This window comes from Elgaria multicarinata, chromosome 4, assembly GCF_023053635.1.
Source record: "Elgaria multicarinata webbii isolate HBS135686 ecotype San Diego chromosome 4, rElgMul1.1.pri, whole genome shotgun sequence".
Taxonomy (NCBI): Eukaryota; Metazoa; Chordata; class Lepidosauria; order Squamata; family Anguidae; genus Elgaria; species Elgaria multicarinata.
The window spans coordinates 14,402,441-14,424,782 of record NC_086174.1 but is presented as its reverse complement, the minus strand read 5'-3'; the positions used below and the strand labels follow the sequence as shown (position 1 = coordinate 14,424,782).

The 22,342-nt window shown below is 45.9% G+C and overlaps 1 protein-coding gene across 1 annotated transcript; it reads right to left on the bottom strand.

Moving 5' to 3' along the window:
• Window positions 1-323: 323 nt before the first annotated feature.
• Window positions 324-22,324, bottom strand: CLHC1 (clathrin heavy chain linker domain containing 1). Its single transcript, XM_063125529.1, has 12 exons — window positions 22,277-22,324; window positions 21,340-21,614; window positions 19,897-20,084; window positions 15,507-15,640; window positions 13,691-13,892; window positions 11,122-11,240; window positions 10,009-10,096; window positions 7,900-8,006; window positions 6,414-6,582; window positions 4,105-4,307; window positions 1,215-1,394; window positions 324-523 (listed from the first exon to the last, which is right to left on the bottom strand). The coding sequence occupies exons 2-12, from the start codon at window positions 21,520-21,522 to the stop codon at window positions 324-326; spliced, it is 1,773 nt and encodes a 590-aa protein (XP_062981599.1). The 5' UTR covers window positions 21,523-21,614; window positions 22,277-22,324.
• Between the last annotated feature and the right edge of the window lie 18 nt (window positions 22,325-22,342).

The following is a 22,342-nucleotide window of genomic DNA, read 5'->3' as shown; positions in this document are numbered from 1 at the left end:
GAAAGTAGCTCACCTTGCCTAGGGCGCAAAATAGTCTGGCACCGGCCCTACTGGTACGGCTATGAAAAAGAACACCAGTTTTATGTCAGACACGGGTAACTGTATCCAAGCACAAAAGCACGGCTAGTAGAGGCTTCAAATAATATAGTCACACTGAGCCACAATTCACATCTCTCTCAATTAAAACAAGCACACAGGTATTAAAGACATTAAGGCCTTTAAACAGATAAAACATGCGCTGGCCATTGTTGTTGGTCGTTCAACCTGCAGCTGCTGAAGCCACTGCTCGGAGGAAGAGCTCCCCTGCGTGTTTTGCAAGGGAATTACAAGAAGACGTGATCCATTAACTTGGCATCCTCCCGATCATCTATAGGCAATTCAACCACACCGTCCTGGGCAGCGAGGATGGAGATGAGAATCTTGGATAATTTCTCTCTCCTGGTCTGCAGGAAGGTTTCAGCGATCTGCTTCCAGCCGTCCACGGTGCAGACCGAATCGTTGACAATCATTTGTTCCAACACATCTGTAAGTACGTTGGACAGAGGCAAAAGGGGAAAGCATGTTTTGCTCTTGACTGCCAGTCACCCCACCTTGGGAGAGGCAGTTCAGCCTTTTAAAAAGTGGGGGGAAAGAACTGCTCAAAAGCCGGGGAAACGGCTAACTGATTGGTAGTTTCGGGCGAGAGGGTGGGCCTGAGGAAGGGCCTGCGGCTTTCTGGGGAACCGCAGAGGGCTGGATTGGGACCCTGGGCCTGAGGCTCTGCATCACTTAACCCCTTTCCCCCCATCCCATTTTCCTGATGAAAATCCCCACCCCACAGCCAATCTTGTGGAGCAGAACATACTGATCTCATACAGGTACCTGTATATTTTCCTCTAAGGCAGCCTTCCTCAACCTGGGGCGCTCCAGATGTGTTGGACTACAACTCCCAGAATGCCCCAGCCGGCTGGCTGGGGCATTCTGGGAGATGCAGTCCAACACATCTGGAGCGCCCCAGGTTGAGGAAGGCTGCTCTAAGGCAACCTTCTCCAATCTGGTGCCCTCCGCAGCACCTATCATCACCAGCCAACATGCCCAATGGCCATGCTGGCTGGGGTTAACGGGAGTTGTAGTCCCAACAGATCTGGAGGCTGCCAGGTTGGAGAAGGCTGCCCTGTTGGATACGTAGCAAAAACGGTGTTATACTTCCGCTGGAAAAGTCTGGCTGTACTCACCAATGCCTTCGTTGGCAATATCCTCCAGCAATCGTACACAATAGATGCGGTGTTCTGTGTTGATGAGGGAGAGGACTGTTTCCCCGAGGGACAGAAGGGCTGGATTCCCGTTCCACTCTTGAGTTAGGCAGTGGATGAGTTCGACGCTAGGACAAAGCCTAATTAGGAAGATGTAATCCTCTGAAACCAAGCAGCAAGGATGTTAGAAAACCCACATGGAGGCTTGTAAGTGGAGCATGGTGAATGGTCTGTTCCCAAATACCAGCTCCTGGTAAGCAGAGATAGACTATCTCTGAAAATGCAACACAGATGTTTGGATGTTGTGGTCAGCTACCAACAGAAGTATTGTCCAGGTAGACATCTAATGTTCCGTGTTTAATTTTTGTAAACCGCCCAGACAGCTTTGGCTATGGGGGCGGTATATAAATGTCATAAATCATCATCATCCCCATCATCCTTGTTTGAAATTATAAATAAGAGAGAAGGAACAGGGAGAATTTCTTTCTTCCTCTCCCTTGACATGTCAACAGTGTTGATTAAGTAGTAGATGGAGGATGACTGAGAAGTAGCATTTCTTTATCCAACATAAAACTAACTTATGGAATGAATCGGTACAAGCTGTGGTGAGGGGGGGCCACTAGGCTCCCATCTTTACGGAGGCGCTTTGGCGACGCCAGACTCCTTGCACCCACACTTGCATCTGCACGGGAAGGAAGGAAAGTGCGATTTTCCCTGCCTCTTGAAAAGTTAAAAAACAAAAACAAATCCAGGGGGGGGGGGAGGAGAGGAACGGGGCTGTTTCCCCCCCCTTTTTTTAATTTAATGAGCTCTATCTGCGGAGCTCCGCAGATTCATATGAGGGGGAAAAACAGGGGGAAAGGAATGAGGCAGCAGAGGAGGACGCGAGAGGGACTGAACACGTCTCCTCCCTCTGGCTGCCCGTTCCCCCCTTGTTTTAATTTTATAATCGCTATCTGTGGAGCTCCGCAGATACATGTAATTTAAAATAAAAATGGAGGGAAGGAATGCGGCAGCCAGAGGAGGACATGAGAGGGACTGGAGACCGAGCAGCGTCTCCTTCCTCTGGCTACCCGTTCCTCCCCACCCACCCGCATTTATTTTTATTATCATAAGATTAAAAAAGAGGGGGGAAGGAATGACACTGTTCCTCTCCTCTCCCCCCTCCAATTTTAATTATTTTTACATTTTTAGAGGCGCAGGGTAAGTGCCCAACTTTTTGGGAGCGGAGTTTCCAGGGTTCCCCCCACCCCACCCCGGATGGCTTTGCAATGGCAGCTGTGTCATGTAGATGACTTGCCACTACTGTGAAGCAACCCCGGGGCAAACCCTCCGTGTAGACGTGCCCCCGGTTAGAAGGCTTTTAAAAAGGGTCAGACAATCTCCTGCAGGAGAGGCTCACCGATGGCTTTTAGCTATGATGGGTGGGACCATCACAACACGCTAAGCCATGGCTTGGTCACTAACCCTTTTGCAGCAAATGGTTAATGAGCGTGTTCAAACCATGGTTATGTAGCCACCATGATTAGAAATGGTTCACACGGCACGCCAAGTCATGGTTCACCCAACCTACTAAGCCATAATGTGTAGCTCAAAACGCGTAACGACAATGGCTTAGCGTGTCGTCTGAACAGGGTCCATGAAATGTTGCAATGTATTCTTGAGCACGTCTGTTCCCAGCCAGCCATAACCCCCTCTAGCAAGCCATTCCATCCTCCCCCCGCCCAGCCCCAGTTTTCTGTTTTCCTTCTTCAATGGATAGTCAACATTCCACGGCTACTGAACATGCTCAGTCCTCAGTGGACTGAGTGTTGTGGCTTTTAAATCTTGTCCTTCTGCAAACTTCAGGATTTCTCCAAGCATGGTGATATCTCCCTCTTGTTTGTCAGAGGCCCTATTGTGGCTTCAGTCCTGTCAGCATGCACTTACCACCTGAGTTTATCGTTAGAAGGAGTGATAGCAAAAATGCAACCTCCATATCAGGGCTCGTATGCACCAGTTATTTTCCTGGGATACACTGCACCACAAGTTCTGGAACTGGCTAGTGCTCCACTTCTGGACTCTTTGAAGAGGAATACCACTTCCCTACAATGTCTGAACTTACACTATGGGGGTACTGGATCTATTCATTGGAAGGGCTTCCTGCCAGTGGATCTACTCCTAAGTAGAACGTCACAGGCATGGATTGCAAGGCAAACACAATGGCTGAGTTCAGATGACACGCTAATCAACGGTTGGTTCCCACCCACCCCCAGTTGATTAGCGTGTCGTCCGAACTCAGCCATTGTGTTTGTTCCTGCTTCCCTAAGGCTCAGCAAAACAGATGGCTGTAAGCAGAAGGTTAATCGTGCAGCCAGCAGAAGTCTTTTGGAAGCCGTATAGATGACAATTGCCTACAACCAACAAGCTACTCCAAATCCTGTAGCATCAGGCCAGCCTCCAAGATTTTACAGCTTGAAGAATACCTGCTTCCTTACATCCCCATCCCCCAGGTTTGTGATCACTAGGGGAGGTGCTTCTGTGGATGTCCCACCTTCTCAGATCAGGCAGGTTAGTTACCTTGAACAGGGTCTTTTTAGTGGTAGTGCCCTCCTTAAGAAACGACTTTCCTAAGGTTGCCCACCAGGCTACTTTTTGGAGGCCAACTAAGGTCATTCCTGCTTAGGCAGGCCCTGGATTGATTTTGCTGAAGCCTTGGTTTAATTAGGGCTGGGTTACTGCTGTGATGTTTCTAAAATTGTTTAAATGCTTTTCATTTGACTATATTTTTATATTGTGCATGTAGTTGTACTGAAAGCCGCCTTGCAGGCCCTGGCCATGCTACCAGGCAAGACATGAAACTTGTCAATAAAAAGATGGCTTTGGAATCTACCAGTGGGAAGGCGCTTGAAGTGATGAAGGTAATCCATGGCTCCAAAGATCTGGCCCTGTTTGCACAAGCACAGAGCAGCCTTTTTGTGCGCCCCACACTTTCCATAGACGATCTGAGCCAGAGCGAAGCACCGGGACTTGTTGTGCTTATCCACCTCTGCATACTGGTAAATCACATCGCCGGCTGCCTCGGAGAATTCCAGTCTGAAGGGGGGGAAAAACAAAGTTCAGGTAGTTGCCGAGACTTCGTTGCACTGTGGAAAAAAAAATGCAAAGTTCAGTGAAATACTAATGATCTCTGCCATTTTATAAGGATGACTTGCAATGAGAGATACGATACAAGAGGGGAAAGGAACAGGGAGGGCAGAGGAAAACAAGCAAATGGGAGGAGTCCACAGCACAAGCTACCTTCCATACCTGCATCACTCTGCCGAGAAACTGGACCTTAATAGAGCAAAACCCAACCCTCCATCCCCTTAAAATCCCTCCTCCATCAGAGAGGAACCAACAACCATGTAGGCAGAGCAATACCTGACTACCAGGGGTGGGGGACCAGATGTTGTTGGACTACAAATCCCAGAATCCCTGCCATTGCCTATGCTGGCTGAGGCTGATGGGAGGTGAAGCCTAACAACATCTGAAGAGTCCCACTCCAGGCTGTGTGTTACTTCTAGTATCAGAGGCAGTAAGCCTATATACACCAGTTCCTGGGGAACACGGGTGGGAAGGTTCTGTTGCAGCTGTGTCCTGGTTGTGGGTCCCTGGTTGAAAACTGGTTGGCCACTGTGTGAACAGAATTCTGGACTAGATGGACCTTTGGTCTGTTCCAGCATGGCTCTTCTCGTATTCTTACACACCAGTGAATGTCTGACAAGAAAAGGTATTTCCCTGAGAGCCAGGTGTTTAGTACAGTTGCCCCACTACTTCAAGCCAAATTTTCATATTTCTGCCTGGGAGTGAGTGGGAGGAGCAACCTGTCCAAGGATATCCTCCTTCAATGCAGGAAAACTGTTGCCCACAGAAGGACAATCAGCATGTAGTTGAAAGGCGCATAGATAGAAATCTGCCTTATTTGGAGTCAGGCCATGGGTCTATCTAGCTCAGTATTGTCTCTACTCCAGAGGTGGGCAGAAAGTACAGCTCAAGATGTTTCGGGACTGCAAACCCCAGAAGCCCCTGCCAGCATGGCCAATGCTCAGGAATGCTGGGAGTTGGAAGTGCAAAACATCTAGAGATCTACTTTCTGCCCATCACCGGTCTACTCTACCTATATTCATCCCATGGACCGCATCTGATCCTGTGCTGTTCTCCATGGGGTCCAAGAAGCTGGGGAGCCACACCTACTTTTCCTGATCAGGAATCAACTAGACTACAGGGAAATGACAGCTATTCTGGCCTTGCTAATAGCGACCACAGTGATCTCTAAGCAACATCGGGTTAGGCCTCATCTGGAGTATTACGTCCAGTTCTGTGCTCCACACTTCAAGAAGGATGCAGACAAGCTGGAGCGTGTTCAGAGGAGGGCAACCAGGATGATCAGGGGTCTGGAAACAAAGCCCTATGAAGAGAGACTGACAGAACTGGGCAAGTTTAGCCTGGAGAAGAGAAGATTGAGGGGAGACATGATAGCACTCTTCAAATAATTAAAAGGTTGTCCCACAGAGGAGGGCCAGGATCTCTTCTCGATCCTCCCAGAGTGCAGGACATGGAATAATGGGCTCTAGTTACAGGAAACCAGATTCCAGCTGGACATCAGGAAAAAACTTCCTGACTTTTAGAGCAGTACGACAATGGAATCAGTTACCTAGGGAGGTTGTGGGCTCTCCCACACTAGAGGCCTTCAAGAGGCAGCTGGACAACCATCTGTTAGGGATGCTTTAGGGTGGATTCCTGCACTGAGCAGGTGGTTGGACTCGATGGCCTTGTAGGCCCCTTCCAACTCTACTATTCTATGATTCTATGATGACATCCTTAGATCCCAGCGGGTTTAAACCTCCCCATATCTATGCCCTGAGTTGTGAGTAGATGGCATCTTGTGTGTGCATGAACATGCGTATGTGGCCCTGAAGCCGCTACCCGGCCTCACGTGTGGCCTTCAGAGCCAAAGGGGCTGCCCACTCTGTCCTACTCTGACCACCAGCAGCTTCCCTGGATCTTTCCAGCAACCTGATCCTTTCTAAATTGAGAGTAAGCCAGAGAGTAAGCCGAGGGCCTTCTGTCTGCAAAGCAGGTGCTCTATCACTGAGCTATGCTCACCCCCCACCCCACCCCCCACACACTGTCGCCCTAATATTCCAAGTGGCCACTTACTTGTGCAGGGTGACCCAGTGCATCACCAGATCTAACCGTTTTGCATTCAAGGCACATCGGATGGCTTCTGCTGTCAAATGTGCAGGGAGTGGTTGCTTCGCAGAAGTGCTTATGAGAGCTTCGCAGTACATAAGCAGAGGGAGGATCTTCCCTTTAATGGGGCCGACAGCTGAAGGGGGGAAAGGCAATGAATTATTATTATTATTATTATTATTATTATTATTATTATTATTATTTATTATATTTATACACTGCCCCATAGCCAAAGCTATCTGGGCGGTTTACAAAAGTTTAAAAAAGTGAACATTAAAAACAATTATACAAAATTTAAAACCATCAAAAGCATAAAATACAAACAAAAGCAGACAATATCCATTTAAAAACAACTATTCTGGGGTCAGTTAAAAAAACTCAGCATATGCTGTTAAATGCCTGGGAGAAGAGAAAAGTCTTGACCTAGCTCCGAAAAGATCATAGAATCATAGAATAGCAGAGTTGGAAGGGGCCTACAAGGACATCGAGTCCAACCCCCTGCTCAATGCAGGAATCCACCCTAAAGCATCCCTGACAGATGGTTGTCCAGCTGCCTCTTGAAGGCCTCTATTGTAGGAAAGCCCACAACCTCCCTAGGTCATTGGTTCCATTGTCGTGCTGCTCTAACAGTCAGGAAGTTTTTCCTGATGTCCAGGTGGAATCTGGTTTCCTTTAACTTGAGCCTGTTATTCCGTATCCTGCATTCTGGGAGGATCGAGAAGAGATCCTGGCCCTCCTCTGTGGGACAACCTTTAAAGTATTTGAAGAGTGCTATCATGTCTCCCCTCAATCTTCTCTTCTCCAGGTTAAACATGCCCAGTTCTTTCAGTCTCTCCTCATAGGGCTTTGTTTCCAGACCCCTGATCATCCTGGTTGCCCTCCTTTGAACACGCTCCAGCTTGTCTGCGTCCTTCTTGAATTGTGGAGCCCGGAAATGGACGCAATACTCTAGATGAGGCCTAACCAGGGCTGAATAGAGAGGAACCAGTACCTCACGTGATTTGGAAGCTGTACTTCGATTAATGCAGCCCAAAATAGCATTTGCCTTTCTCTCTTGGCAGTAAAGGGAATTTCTCACAGCATAGAAAGAAGCATCCACATCAGCTAGAAGGTATACACCATAAAGAGTGACTACTGTGCATAGTTTCTGTTAGTAGCAAAATAATAATAATAATAATTCACTGACCTTCACTGTATGTGAATACAGCTATGAGAACCAACTCTAACTCCATAAAAATGGCCAACTTCTCTAACAAATAAGCATACTTATGCCGCTATGCAATGCATATTACTTGGTGCAAATTCACAGTGGACTCTTTGCCCTTCTTTCGAAAACCAATTCAATACTGTTGTTTTTATCGCAGTAACGAAAAAGGCCACCACACCCCTCTGGAAGGTGGCTTTTCGAGACAATTACAGGGGAGAAAGACAAGACCCGAGGCTCCCTCCATACCCTTAAATTTGTCCATGGTTTCTTCATTGCGGAGGATTCCTCTCGGACAGTTGGCTGCGTATATTGCGGCGGCCTCGTACTGACAACGGGAAAACAGTTCGTTGAACCTAGCAGGGATGAAGGAATATAGGATTCCAAGCGACAGACAGTGGATGTAAGAACAATTCCATTCGTGGCAAAGAGAGCACGTTAGCTAGGCACGGCTCTGGACACTGACTAACCTGGGCACAGCTGTCACTCTGGAGAGGCAGGGAGATGGTCTCCCTCCCATGCTCCAGCCATGCTGCCGTGTACAGCAGATCAGTGGCAGTGGGAAGTAAACCCCCTCTCCCCATTGCCCCTGCTCCTTGTCCCAGAAACGGGAGGGAGCTGTGGAGAAGTAGCAGGAAAACGAAACGCTGCGCTCTACTCCTCTATCACAATCAGACGAACCAGGGAGTCACAATCATCTCTCTGACTCCACCTGTCTTTCAAGTTCTGTTTCTCCTTAGAACCCGTTCCTTCAGCAAATCCTTGCTCAAACCACCCCGGCTTCTCCTTACCTCTACCAGGATTGGGCCCGGGCTCCTTGTGGAGTCCGAAGACTCTGACTCAGATCTTTATCACACCAGCGTTATACTGTGCAATCACTGCGAATTGCATGCCAAGGACTCAAAAGTTTTCCACCTTATAATCTGCTCTGATTGTGAAGTACTCCCATGCACCTCGCCTTAATTGTGCAATAAAGCAAAAAGATTCGCCGTATTTAGCCCCTACTTTTTGAGCGTATCTTCCGAGCCGCCGCTGGGTCGCAGGAGCAGGATTTTAAAGAAATGCTTACATCTGCGTAAGCTTTAAAGATAAAGACACCAAAATTGGCACAGTAATAGATATTAGGGAGAGCTTTAAGCATTCTAAATTTGAATTGAATTGGGTCATCCATTGATTTTTTACATTTCCCCCCTTAAACACACTTCCTGGTATGCAAAGGATCGGTGTTGCCCGGTAGCAAAAACAACAACCGCGAAAGCTTAGTGCTACGGGGATAATCCAAGGGAAGCAGGTACATGGGATGAAACTTTCAGAGGCGGAGCGAAGAGGAGAGCAGCTGGGTCAGGTGTTGGGGGAGGAAATTCCCCAAGAGTCTCTAGGGGCTTGCCCCGGGGTGGTTTCGCAGTAGCGGCTCATCATCTACATGACGCGGCCACCATTGCGAATCCATCCAGGGGCAAACCCTGGAAACTCCGCTCCAAAAAGTCAGGAACTTACGCTGACTTTTTTGGCAGTGGAGCCCATGGGAGGCCCTGCACTTGTAAAATTAAAATAAAAATAAAAACAGGGGGGAGGGGGGGAAGGAGAGGAACGGGTCCGTTCCTCCCCGCTTTTTAATTTTTTATTTTATTATCTGTGTCTCCGCAACTGCGCAGATACAGCTAATAAAAATAAAGATAAAAAGGGGGGTGGAAAGGAATGGGCAGCCAGAGGGAGGAGAGGAGAGGTGGTTTGCCCCAGTCCCTGCCCACTCTCCTTGCATCCTCCCTCTGGCTGCCCGTTCCTCCCCCCCCCATTTCATTTTAATTATCTGTATCTCCGCAGCTGTGCAGATATAGATAATAATTTTTTAAAAAAGGGGGCAGAACAGCCCCCTTTCAGAGTGCTATGCTGGGCAACCTGACAGTCCATCATGGGGTGGGTGGGTTCAGAAACAGCTTATGCCCCCTTGTTACCACTCTCATAGGATGCACAGCAGCGGAACTGTTAAGAACTTAAGAGCCCTGCTGGATCAGACCGAGGGTCCATCTAGTCCAGCACTCTGTTCACACAGTGGCTGACCAGCTGTTGGCCAGGAACCCACAAGCTGGACATCGTGCAACAGCACCCTCCCACCCATGTTCCCCAGAAACTGGTGCACACAGGCTTACTGCCTCGGATACTGGAGGCAGCACTGTTCTCCACTTCCCACTTCCCACTGCATTGCTGCCCTCAAGTGTGCAGTACGGTGGTCTCGTGAGGTCAGGAACAGGAAGACATAGCGCAATGGGCTTAAGGGGGAAGGAAATTTCATCTGCCTAGCACAGGACGTGTGAGTCTAGTGGAGAACAGACCAGAGGACTCTCTCCATCACCTTACCTTTCAATGTATTCAATGAGATCTTCAGCCTCTTTGCTTTTGGTGGGGTCCCGTTCAAATACACTGGAGATGCTGGAGACAATTCTACCTGGAAGGTGAGAACATTTTACTCTCTTAGAAAGCAGAACCAGACAGGAATTTGTTAAATCAAATCTTCCCCAATTTGGTGTTCTATGTTTTGGACTACAGTTCCTAGCATTCCTGATCATTCGCCACACTGGCTAAAGCTGATGGGAGCTGAAGTCCAAAACACCACCATTCTAGAGAAGGCTGTGTTAAAGGGCAGGCCCTCATCTTCACGACATCGCTAATGTTGCGCCCGGCAGTGCGAGCCATGGCTCAGCCGCATTGATGCTCCTTTTGACCATCTACATCGGAAGGAGCGTAGTTGCGGGCTTTCCCGCCGACGCCGCTGTGCCTGCCCATGCGAGCACTCCCGCGGCCAGTCCAGGGACGCCTGGGAGGGTAGAGTTGTTTTAAAAAACGGGACTGACTTATGCTTTTTTAAAAAAAAGCTGTAAATGCAAAGGATCGCATTTACAGCTAACTGGGGAGGAGGAACAGGGTGCTCCCTCCCTGGCGGGATTTCCAACCCCCCCCTTTAATTTCTTTATCTTAACAAGGCTCCGCAGAGGCGCGGAGCCTTGCTCCAAGCTAAAAAAGTCAAGGTAAGTACCTGACTTTTTTAGTGCGGATTTTCGGGGCTTTGCCTCTGGTTTGTTTCGGAGTGGCGGCTGCATCATGTAGCTCACCTGCCACCACTCCGAAGCAATCCAGGGCCAAAGCACCCGTGTAGATGAGCCCCAGGAGGAATTAACCCAAGTAATAGTGAACCGGGGTGTGCGGGGAGCTGCCCCAGGCATAGGAAGCAGCAGGCCAGAACTCACAAGGGCCTCTGAGAATGGGACCAACGAGGTTCTGCGGAACAGAGGGCCCAAAAAATGGGAAGGGAAGGCAAGGAAGAAGATCTAAGCCCTGTGTCTTCCTTCAATCACGTACAAATCAAATGGACATTTTGGGCACACGGATCAACTGATTTCAGCTTGCACCACAAACCATCGTCTTTTGGGTGGCTTGGTGTGGAATAGTGAGACCTATTTACTTTATTTTTACCTTTCAAAAGTTTCTCATTTTCCACCATTTGAGAGATGAGCTGTTGCAGGGAATCGATACTCCGGTCAGAATTCTCCCAGACTGTCACAACATTTGCAAGCTGCGTTAGCCGGTAATAGCTGCCAGGAAGAGAGTACCAGGGGAAGGCGACTGGCTCAGTGGCAGACTCCCTGCCAGCCTCCCTCCTAACAATTCCTTCGAGATTTGTCCTCCTCACTCCCTTTTATTCCCATGATCTCGCTCCCTTAAGTCTTCAAAAGCGAAGGAAAATCTTCTTTTGTTTGCAGGCTTTCCACAACGAATGCCCCTTCCCAGATCCATCAGGTTGCTCACAATTTATTCTCCAAGAAATTCACACATTACCATTCTTGTAGACCTTTCCCATGTTTGCATACAAAGATATATATATATATATATATATTGCCTGAATTAAGGCGCAATTCTATGCACGTTTAGGCAGAAAAACACTCTGCAATTCCCAGCACACCATAGCCAGCAGTGTAGGGTTTTTTTCTGTATGAACATGCATAGGATTGCAGCCTTAGTCCCTGGCTCCCAAAAGATCCATAAGCCTTAGGAGTCACCTAGGCCTTGATTTAACCGGTCATTAAAGGTGCAATCTTATTATTTATTTATTTACAATATTAATATACCGCTTCCCATTGAAAATTTCAGAGCGGTGTACAAGATAAAATGAAAATAAAAACAGAACACTTAAAACAGATCATAAAAGAAGCAAATACAGTGACTCCTGGCTGGACATTAAGGAAAGGCTTCCTGGAATAATGATGTTTTCAGGAGGTGCCGAAAGGAGTACAAAGTTGGCGCCTGCCTGACCTCCAGAGGCAGGGAATTCCACAGGCTCTTCCCCGGTGGACTCCAATCAGAGGATGGATCTAGGTGGAACCACCAGGAGCAGGCCCTCAGATGACCTCAGTGATCGGGCAGGTTGGTAAGGGAGAAGGCGCTCTCTCAGGTATCCTGGTCCCAAGTTGTTTAGGGCTTTGTACACAAGTACAAGAACCTTAAACCTGGCCCGGTAGCGAATAGGCAGCCAGTATAAAACAAGAAATACCTTAAAAACATTACAACACAAGCAGTAAAACAGAGCAGTGTCGTCATTGATTACAAGTCAGGGAAAGCCTGAGTGAACAAATGCATTTTCAAGAGGCATTTGAAGCCACAATTTCCACCTCTCGTGGTAGAGTGTTGAAAAGGGTGGCTATGCAGAGATATTTTCCACATCTGCAAAAGAACTGTCTGAATGGACTCTTAAAGCACCCCCTCGATTTTCACTTCTCCATACGAAAGACAGGTTTCACGTGCACATTTTGAGAAAAACCTTTGCCGATCTGCATTCAGTTACATGTGCCTGAAAGGGGTACAACACACTGCAGGGCATGTGATTTCCTGATAGGACATGGGAAGCAGCCCTTATCCTGGAAAATGAGTTGATTAAACTCAGTTTAAATGACAACACTTCTTTATATTGTGCCCTCCAGAAGTTTTGGACCATAACTCTGAGCCCTCCTGGCTATTCGCCATGCTTGCTGGGGCTGATGGGAGTGGAAATCCAAAACATCTGGAGGCCACCACATTGAGGAAGACCATTTGGTCACCCACTACTAGCTACTGACAAACATCTGCTTTCCAAAGTTGCAGGGAGGGATACCCATGATCCATTAGCTAATAGTGTCATAGTAACCCACTGTGAACTCACAGGCATAGGTGTACGCAAGGGGTGTGCCAGGTGCGCCCAGGCACACCCTAATGTCTCAAGCAATAAGCACTGAATTGAGGGGGGCATTGAGTAGGGATTCAGAGGGGGATCCAAACGCAATGGGAACAGCCCTCCGGCTGCCGTCCAGCTGCTCTGCTGCCATGCCAAAGAATCGCTGCCCCCGAGAAAGCACCATTGCTTCTGACAGCAGGAATAAAATGGAATGCTCTGCTGGGAGGGACATCAGTGTAGACATCAGTGTCTACAATGTTTTATAAATAAATGAATAAAAATAATGCCCTTTATGACTGAGTATTCAATAAACGTTCACCTTTTTTTAAAAAAAAATCCCTGGGTGCATACCCTAATGTAATGTGCTGCGCATGCCTATGTTCACAGGTCATTACAACAAGGTCCATTAATGGGAGATGTTGGCGGCTGACCCTTAGACATGCAAGGCATGTGCTTTGATCACAACCTCTTAAATGAAATCGGTGTGGCCATGTTCTGTATGAGGGCCATCGATTCATTGGCTTGGTGCTAATCTACCAGGAGGCGCAAGGGGTTGAACACAGAACTTGACACATCCCAGGTCTGGGGTCTACCAGTATGCCAACGGTAGGGTACCTATGGCCTTCCAGATGTTGGACTCCAAATCTCCTCAACCCCCAGCCAGCATGGCCAGTGGTCAACAACATCTGGAGAGTCACAGGTTCTCCACATGACCCAGTCTTACAAAGGTAGACGTGACTGTGGTACTAAAGCAGCTCCAGCTGTTGAACAGAATGGATGTGCAAAGGTGAGAACAGCCCGAAACACCTTAAGAAAAGGTAAAGGTAGGTTGCGTACCAAAACTTCAGATTCTCATTCTGTTTTTCCGCCACTTTTCGCAGGTGAAGGGCATGCGTCAGGTCCTCCTCAATATTGGTGGTGTTCTCCAGAGGGATGTATTTTGTCAACATGTCTTCTTTCAGCTCCTTCACCCTCTGCTGTAAATGAACAAGGTGGCTAGAAAGGGCACCTATGTCAAAGGAATCTTTCAGGTTGAGACCTGTTGAGAAAAGAGAGAGCAAAGCTATGATTGGCACATGTCGATTCTTGGGAAACTCAGCCTGTGACATATGAACATTGCTCAACAAAATCAAACTCATGATTACGATGAGAGGTTGAAGCCAACCGAGCATGGCTGGGGCATATGAGAGTTGTAGTCCAAAGCATCCAAAAGGCACCAGATTGCCTACCCATGGGCTAGATGGACCAAGAGTTAGGTTCAGGAGAACACAGTTCCATATGTTCACATGAAATGCCCAACTACAGAGCAATCCCTAAGAGCTCGTTTGTTCTGCTTGATACATTGCATGTGCCAGCCTGCTCCAACCAGATGTTCTCCATATATGTTGGACTGCAACTCCCATCATTCGCAGTCAGCATGGCCAGGTTGGGGCAGGATGGCAAATGCTATCTAATGACTGGTTTGACCACCGCATTCATTCATGTAAACAAAATAATAAATTCACAGAAGAGTGTGTGTGGGCAATCCATTTCTCCTTTGGCCCTTGTGCTTATAGAGAGGTTCCCAAAGACAGAGGCAGAGGAAGTATGCCTATGTACATCAGCTGCTGGGGAACATGGGTGGGAGGGTGCTGTTGCATTCATATCCGGCTTGTGAGTTTCCTATAGGCAGCTGGTTGGCCACTCTGTGAACAGAATGCTGGACTAGTTGGGCCCTTGGTCTGATCCAGCAGGGGTCTTCTTATGTCAGCTGTCTGGAGTGCTATTTTTTATATATATAGAAAGGCGGGGTGCGAATAAAATAAATTATAAATTTGAAATGCAGCAGAGATGACAACGCTAACCAGATCTCTATATTTGTGAGAGCTTCTTTAAATAAGCAATTTACAGCATGCTCATTACTGGCTACTCATGGATGTTCGCAGGTCCTTTTGACGACGCGGTCAACTCCCTGTACGTCTCCCACTCTTTTCTCAGTTTTAGCGTCATAAAATAAACCTCAGAAAACCCAACTCTTCTGAGGTTGCACTATAAAATGCTACTAGAGGGCACTGTCCCATTGAAATGTACAGCCCATGTGGTTGTTGCTCTCTTCTCTGTGTAATTGTGCTCATTTCAAATGTGGAAGAGAACCAGGAAGAGAACCACGGTAAGGGAACGCAATCCCCACCCCACCCCGACTGAAGAGATCCTGAGACAGCCAACAAAAGGCAGAGGGTTTTTTAGTCCTTGGTCATCGTTTATTTGCTTTTTGTAAACAATGTACAGTTTTTAGACAATAACAAAGATTGATGTTTTTTACCAATACGAATTATGTCTCCTGTTGATTTGTAATTGTTTTTGCATCTATGCCATTATTCCTTGATTTATTTTGTACCCATGATATTTAAGGTATAGTTTTAACTATAGATCTCCATACATTTATACAAGCTTTGTCTAATTTGAATGTATTTTAATTTGATATAATTTTAATTCAATTTCAATTTCAATGTAACTTTGAATTTTTATAAAGTGATTATGGTCCATCCAAATCCAGCAGGAGAGGTAATTACATGCTTAACTTTCTCCTATTCAGATCAATGGGACTTAAAAGTCCATAACTATAGCTGGCTTATGCTCAAAATTTAAGTTGATTTCTAGTTAAACGCATCACCTGGAATCTTCTGAGCAGGATTGACTTTCTTGGTTGGGGCTTGAGCTCCTTTTGCAGACAGTGACAACCTTAAATCTCTTACTTTCTGAATTAAGTTCTCAATTCTTGCAGAATTTTTCTCAATTTTGTTTACCCTAAAAGAAAACAATAGCCATTAAAATATTAGACTTACTTTAAATCCTGCCTCACTTGTCAAGGGTAGAAGGTAAATTGGGGATCTGGGAGATTTGCAGTGGATCAGCAAGGGTTTCTGACCCAGTTTGTTTCTGCTACTTATCACAAATTCCTGGGCTAACCATGTGCACAGAGATACCCTGTTCCTTAATTCTTATGTCTGTCCACCTGAACCACTATTTTGAAATGGATTCTGGCTGGTGGACCTCAGGGTTCTACTAGCAAACAAAGTAACCCCTAAAGCCAAAAGTCTGCTTGTTCCTCCTATAGGTAGCTGACTACAACCCCAACCATTGAGAGAGACTTGTGACGGCATTTGGGGGTTCTTAGTATATTTAAAACTTCTTGTACCTTTGGTGGGAGTTATTAAGCTTTGGGCATTTTACTGGAAATTTGGGAGAAAAACGCCAAGTCAGTGTTAACGTTAACGCAAGGATGAGCAGATTTCAGGCTTGTCAAATCTATTTTGGTTTTATTAGAACCCCAAGATCCACCAGCCAGAGACAAGTGCAGAAGATATACACCTGAAATGAAACAACTCAGAGCACAATCTGAGACAAGGAGTTTGTTTTCAAAATCAGAATTGAGCTCAGAGTCCCTTTCACACAAAACTCCATATACACAGACAGCAGATATGCTTTTAGTACCATACACACCCATGGTGTCCTGTGGAAGAAAAGGGGCTTCATTAAGCTGTCAAGACAGAAAATTGCTAATGGAAGACAGATACTCAACCTTCTGGAGGCCCTGATGAAACCAAAAGAGGTTGCAGTGATTCATGTGAGAGCACATTGAAAAAGCACCAACCCTTATGAGAGAAGGGGGAACCACATGGCAGACTTGGCCTCCAAACAAGCTGCCAGATGGTGGAGGAGCCGAGAGTCGAGACAGCTTTGCTACCTGTACCTGAACCGATGACACCAGTCTACACTCCAGTGGAGGACTTGGTACACTAGGGAATGAGCTTTTTTTGCTACAGTTGTGCTAAGCTTTCTTCATTTCAGCAGCATAATTTGGGTGGAAAAATGTAATTTTGCTGTAGCTGTTGCAGGACAATTAAGAGTCAGACATCCTAGCCAATCTACTGCAAATCAACCAGAGATCTACCAGGAGCTGCTCATCTACCTTCTGCCCATCCCTGTTTTAATAACAAAGAAGAAAAAGTTGAGCAGCAGCCTGACTATTTATTTTCAATTATCAGCACAGAAGTTTTGAAACAAATCACAGAATCATAGAATAGCAGAGCTGGAAGGGGCCTACAAGGCCATTGAGTCCAACCCCCTGCTCAATGCAGGAATCCACCCTAAAGCATCCCTGACTGATGGTTGCCCAGCTGCCTCTTGAAGGCCTCTAGTGTGGGAGAGCCCACAAGCTCACCAGGCAACTGATTCCATTGTCGTACTGCTCTAACAGTCAGGAAGTTTTTCCTGATGTCCAGCTGGAATCTGGCTTCCTTTAACTTGAGCCCGTTATTCCGTGTCCTGCATTCTGGGAGGATCGAGAAGAGATCCTGGCCCTCCTCTGTGGGACAACCTTTTAAGTATTTGAAGAGTGCTATCATGTCTCCCCTCAATCTTCTCTTCTCCAGGCTAAATATGCCCAGTTCTTTCAGTCTCTCTTCATAGGGCTTTGTTTCCAGACCCCTGATCATCCTGGTTGCCCTCCTCTGAACACGCTCCAGCTAGTCTGCATCCTTCTTGAATTGTGGAGCCCAGAACTGGACGCAATACTCTAGATGAGGCCTAACCAGGGCCGAATAGAGAGGAACCAGTACCTCACGTGATTTGGAAGCTATACTTCTATTAATGCAGCCCAAAATAGCATTTGCCTTTCTTGCAGCCATATCGCACTGTTGGCTCATATTCAGTTTGCGATCTACAAGAATTCCAAGATCCTTCTCGTTTGTAGTATTTCTGAGCCAAGTGTCCCCCAACTTGTAACTGTGCCTTTGGTTTCTATTTCCTAAATGTAGAACTTGGCATTTATCCCTATAAAATTTCATTCTGTTGTTTTCAAAGATTTCTGTTGTTTTCAAAGGTTTCAAAAGCTTGTTATAATGTATTGTACTCTGAGCTTCTGGAATGGGACACAACTATTTAAGTTGCTATTTATACCCCACCTTTTTATGATAAATCATACTCAAGGCAGCTTAAAAAAATAAAAATCTACAACAATTCATGGAGAAGGTTATCAATGGTTACTAGTCCTGATAGCTCTATGTTACCTCCAGTATCAGAGGCAGTATGCCTATGTACACCTGTCGCTGGGGAACATGGGCAGGAGGATGCTGAGTGAACAGAATACTGGACTAGATGGACCTTTGGTCTGATCCAGCAAGGCTGTTCTTATGTCCTTAAAACATTAAAAACAATCCTGAACAATAAAACAAGCAAATAGCTGCAGGAAAAACAAAAACAAAAACACCCAAGCGTTTTAGCAAAGCATATCATCACACTACAAACAAACAAGTCATCAAAGGCTCTGATTATTAAAAAAAATGCCTGTAGGAATGACCTCTTTATCATCACAGATATTTTGCTGTCATTTCCATGTTGATTTTTCTTTCCCAACAGACTTCTGATCCGCGCTGGAGATTTGCAGTTCACAAATCTCTGGAGTGCCGGCCTGTATGTGACTTGGCCAGAGAACCACACTCAGGCGTGCAGCTGTCGTTTGGCCCTCTTCCCATGAGAGGGAGCCTGTCTCCCTCTTCCCTTGGTAGGATACAAACTCCAGTCTCCTGCGCCTCAACCCCAAACCTGCCACTGCTGCTGTCATTGTGTGCCAGTAGCTGCTCATGTAGGGCGTCCTCCTGCCCCCTCCACTGGCTCCATGGCAAAAGAGTCTTTCCCTCCCTGGGGTGTTCTTGAAATCCTGTCTCAGGAAGACTGTGAGCTTTATCACACCAGCGTTATACTGCGCAATCACTGCAAATTGCGTGCAAAGGACTCTGAAGTTTTCCATCTTATAATCTGCTTTTATTGTGAAGTATTCTGAAGTTTTCCAGTTTATAATCTGCTTTGATTGTGCAGTACTCCCATGCATCCTGCTTTAATTGTGCTATAAAGGCAAAAGAATCGAGGTATTTTGCTAGTAATTTTCGAGCGACACATCTGTTGTTTTCCCAGCGGCCACTGCGGGCGCAGGAGCAGGATTTGATATGTTTAAAGAAAATTAAACAAATGCTTACATCTGCAAAAGCTTTACAGATAAAGACATCAAAATTGGCACAGTAATAGATATTAAGGAGAGCTTTAAGCATACCAAATTTGAATTGGATTGGGTCATCCATTGTTTTTTTATGATTTTTTAACATTTCCCCCCTTAAACCCTTTGCAAAGGATCTTAGGAGCGCTGCCACCTGGGGTATGATTTAGCAACAACAACAACAACACCAGCTTAATGCTGTATTCAAGGGAAACAGGTACATGGGATGGTCTGTGTGTGCTTTCTGAGGGCATCATGCGCAGGGAGTCTGTGTGGCCTGTGCCGTGAGTCTTCTCCTTCTCGCCCTTTGTGTGTGTGAGGAGCATAACAGGAGATGTGAGGAACGTAATGGAATTAGTACCCCTGCGTAGATGGACGCATGGCCGTTGGCGGTAGCAGGATTCTTGTTGGCCATGCCACTAGGTCTGGAGTGGGAGTGCTGTGGTGTCATTTTCCATGGTGGGGGTACTGGGGGCATGTCCCCCATCACATGAATTCATTGGCTGCCTCTGTGGGTGTGGCACATGTGGGTGTGGTCTGCAGCACTATCCCTGGTTGGTGGTCTGTGGTAGAGTTTCCAGGGATGTTATGAGCATGTCTGTCATTTTTATGCCAGTTTTGTATTTCCTGGCTATTTATTTATAAATATACAAAAGTTGCCTTTTGGCCGAAATAGGTTCCCCAAAGTGACTTACAAGTAAAACTTAAAACAGCCCTCTGGGTTGAGTATGCATTGGATATAACTGTTATTCCACCACTGTAGCAGCAACATGTCTCTAGTCTCAGCATAAAAGGAGTATAGGATTGCTATCTGTCCTGCCCTTCTTCATAAAACTCTACTAGGTAGGTTTCTAATAATTAAAACAATATCTATAAAAACAATATAAACCAAATATGATTAAAAAAAATATTTAAACTCCATTTTATTATGTTCAAAGCCAGATCATGTTAGGCTCAAAAATGTGCCTTGATGGTCCCCTTCTCTAAAATAGTTTAAAGAGATCCTTACTTTTCTTCCAGCTCAGTAATTCTCTTCTTATAATACATGAGAGTTGAAGATTCACATGCTAACACTTTCAATTTCCCATGAAGATGAAACGCGGTGTGTTGACCCTTCTTTATTGCTTCAATAAAGGCATCATATTCTTGCTTGATTGTAGTCAGAATACTCTTGTATGAATTGACATGCTCAATGATCTATATGTCAATAGCACAGAGAGGTTAGTCATCGGCCTTCACTGTTTTCTAAGAACACAGTGAACCAAAGTCAGAAAATGCTCCATTCCAAAATAACTTTAAAGAGGAACTGAGCTAACCAAAGCTACAGGGAAGAGGAGAATATAAGAATTGGCCAACCATCTTACCGACAGGGGCCAACCATCATTTTAAGGGATTGTGAGGAGCAGCAAAAGAATCTCACCAAGCTTGGAGAGTGGGCATCCAAATGGCAGATCTGGTTCAATGTAAGCAAGTGTAAAGTATACATGATGGGACAAAAAAATCCCAACTTCAAGTAAAACCCGATAGGATCTGAGCTGGCAGTGACCAACCAAGAAAGAGATCTTGGGTTGTGGCAGACAGCTCGATGAAAATGTCAACCCAGTGTGTGGCCGCTGTAAAGAAGCCAAACTCCATGTTAGGCATGAATTGACAATAAGCTGTCGCCCGGTAGCAAAAACAACAATCACGAAAGCTTAGCGCTACGGGGAAGGTTACAACAGCTGCAATAGTTTAGCTTGGGAAAAAGGAGGCTAAGGGGAGACATGACAGAGGTGTACAAATTTATGCATGGTGTGGAGAAGGTGGATAGGCACCCACCTAACTTCACTTCACTCTTTGCACAAAGTTTTTCATTAACTATAGTTTACAGCTTCGGAACAAGCCAGGATAGATTGTGTGTAGTGGCTAAAGTGTTGGACTCAGGAGATCTGGGTCCTAGTCCCCACTCCGCCATGGAAACCCACTGGGTGACTTTGGGCCAGTCACAGACTCTTGGCCCAACCTACCTCACAGGGTTGCTGTTGTGAGGATAAAATGGAAAGGAGGATTATGTAAGCCGCCTGGGGTTCCTTAGAGGAAAAAAGGTGGGATATAAATGCAATAATACTTTTTTAAAAACACACACACAACTAAGCCAATGTTTGACATTGGTTTAATATCATGGCTTGTTTCAAAGCCATTAAGCAAAGACTCCCAGTTCAGACCAAATGGGGAACTGTAATTAATAGAAGACTTCTTACACTGGAAGGCAGGAGTGAGTGGCCAAAAGGCTTGTTTATATCATGGTTGTTAAACTGAGACATGACTGACCAAATACGGCCAGTGAACTGAAAGCATAATGCCTCATATTATTCTGAGACCAATTTCAATAAAGTCAGACAAGTATGCCAAAGCTACAATGATCAATCTCATTGCTCTTGAAAAGCGAAATACCCCCAGCAGTGCTCGTTACCATTTCAAACACATTTTTGTATATGATATAATACTCCTCAGCCGGCCCTTGATCGGTACAGCCTACTTTCTCAATTTCTGAAATGATGTAATTCTGGATGCTCTCCAGAAATTCCTTCTCATTCTCAGGGATGATAGGAGGCAGCACTGGATGGCTGCTTGCTCTGACGCTGGCTGATTTCATGGTGAAGAAGCCAGCTAAGCTTCCACTGCAGAAAGAATCTAAAGCTTCAGTTGTTCCTTTGTCTCAAAAGAAATGCTTCGATCAATCAAAACCTAAAAATAATAATAATAAATGACGCTGTTAAAATTTGACTAACAGGCCAATCCTAAGGATGCTGACACAAAGGTTAGTCCCACTGTGATCAATGGGGCTCTCTCCCAGCTAATAAATAATAGGTTGATGATGCAGGATTGCAGCCTAATCTGGATGCAGCCCTCTAGTTCATCACCTGAAATTCAACATGCAGAAAGGGAGCCAGTGGTGTGCAGTGCAATTCTCTGCGCATCTCCTCGGAACTAAGTCCTGTTGACTTCAATGGGACTCATTACCAGATAAGTGTGTACTAAGATTGGAGCCAACCAGCGTGATCCTATACAGAAGTAGTAAGTCATACTGAGTTCAATGGTAAGTGAACTTCCCCAGTTTCCTGAGAGTAAGGTGGATTTAATTCAATGGGGCTTACTTCTGAGTAGACATACATAGGACTGCACTGCACAAGAGCTGTGAGTCGCGAGCGGGATTTCCCCCCAAAGCCAGCGCTCATGAAATCAAAACAACAATTTTAAAATATATTTTATTTATTTATAAAATTATTTATAAAATTGGGGGAGTAATATTAATCCTATTAATCATCAACCAACCCCCGAATTGAGATTCTCTCTCTTTTTAAGAGCACGTTTACTGCTTATTTTCAGTGCAAAATTTTGAATGTTACCTTAGACCTGACAACCAAAGAGATATTATAGTGGCAGTTACTGTTGGTGGTAACCAAGCACAGAGA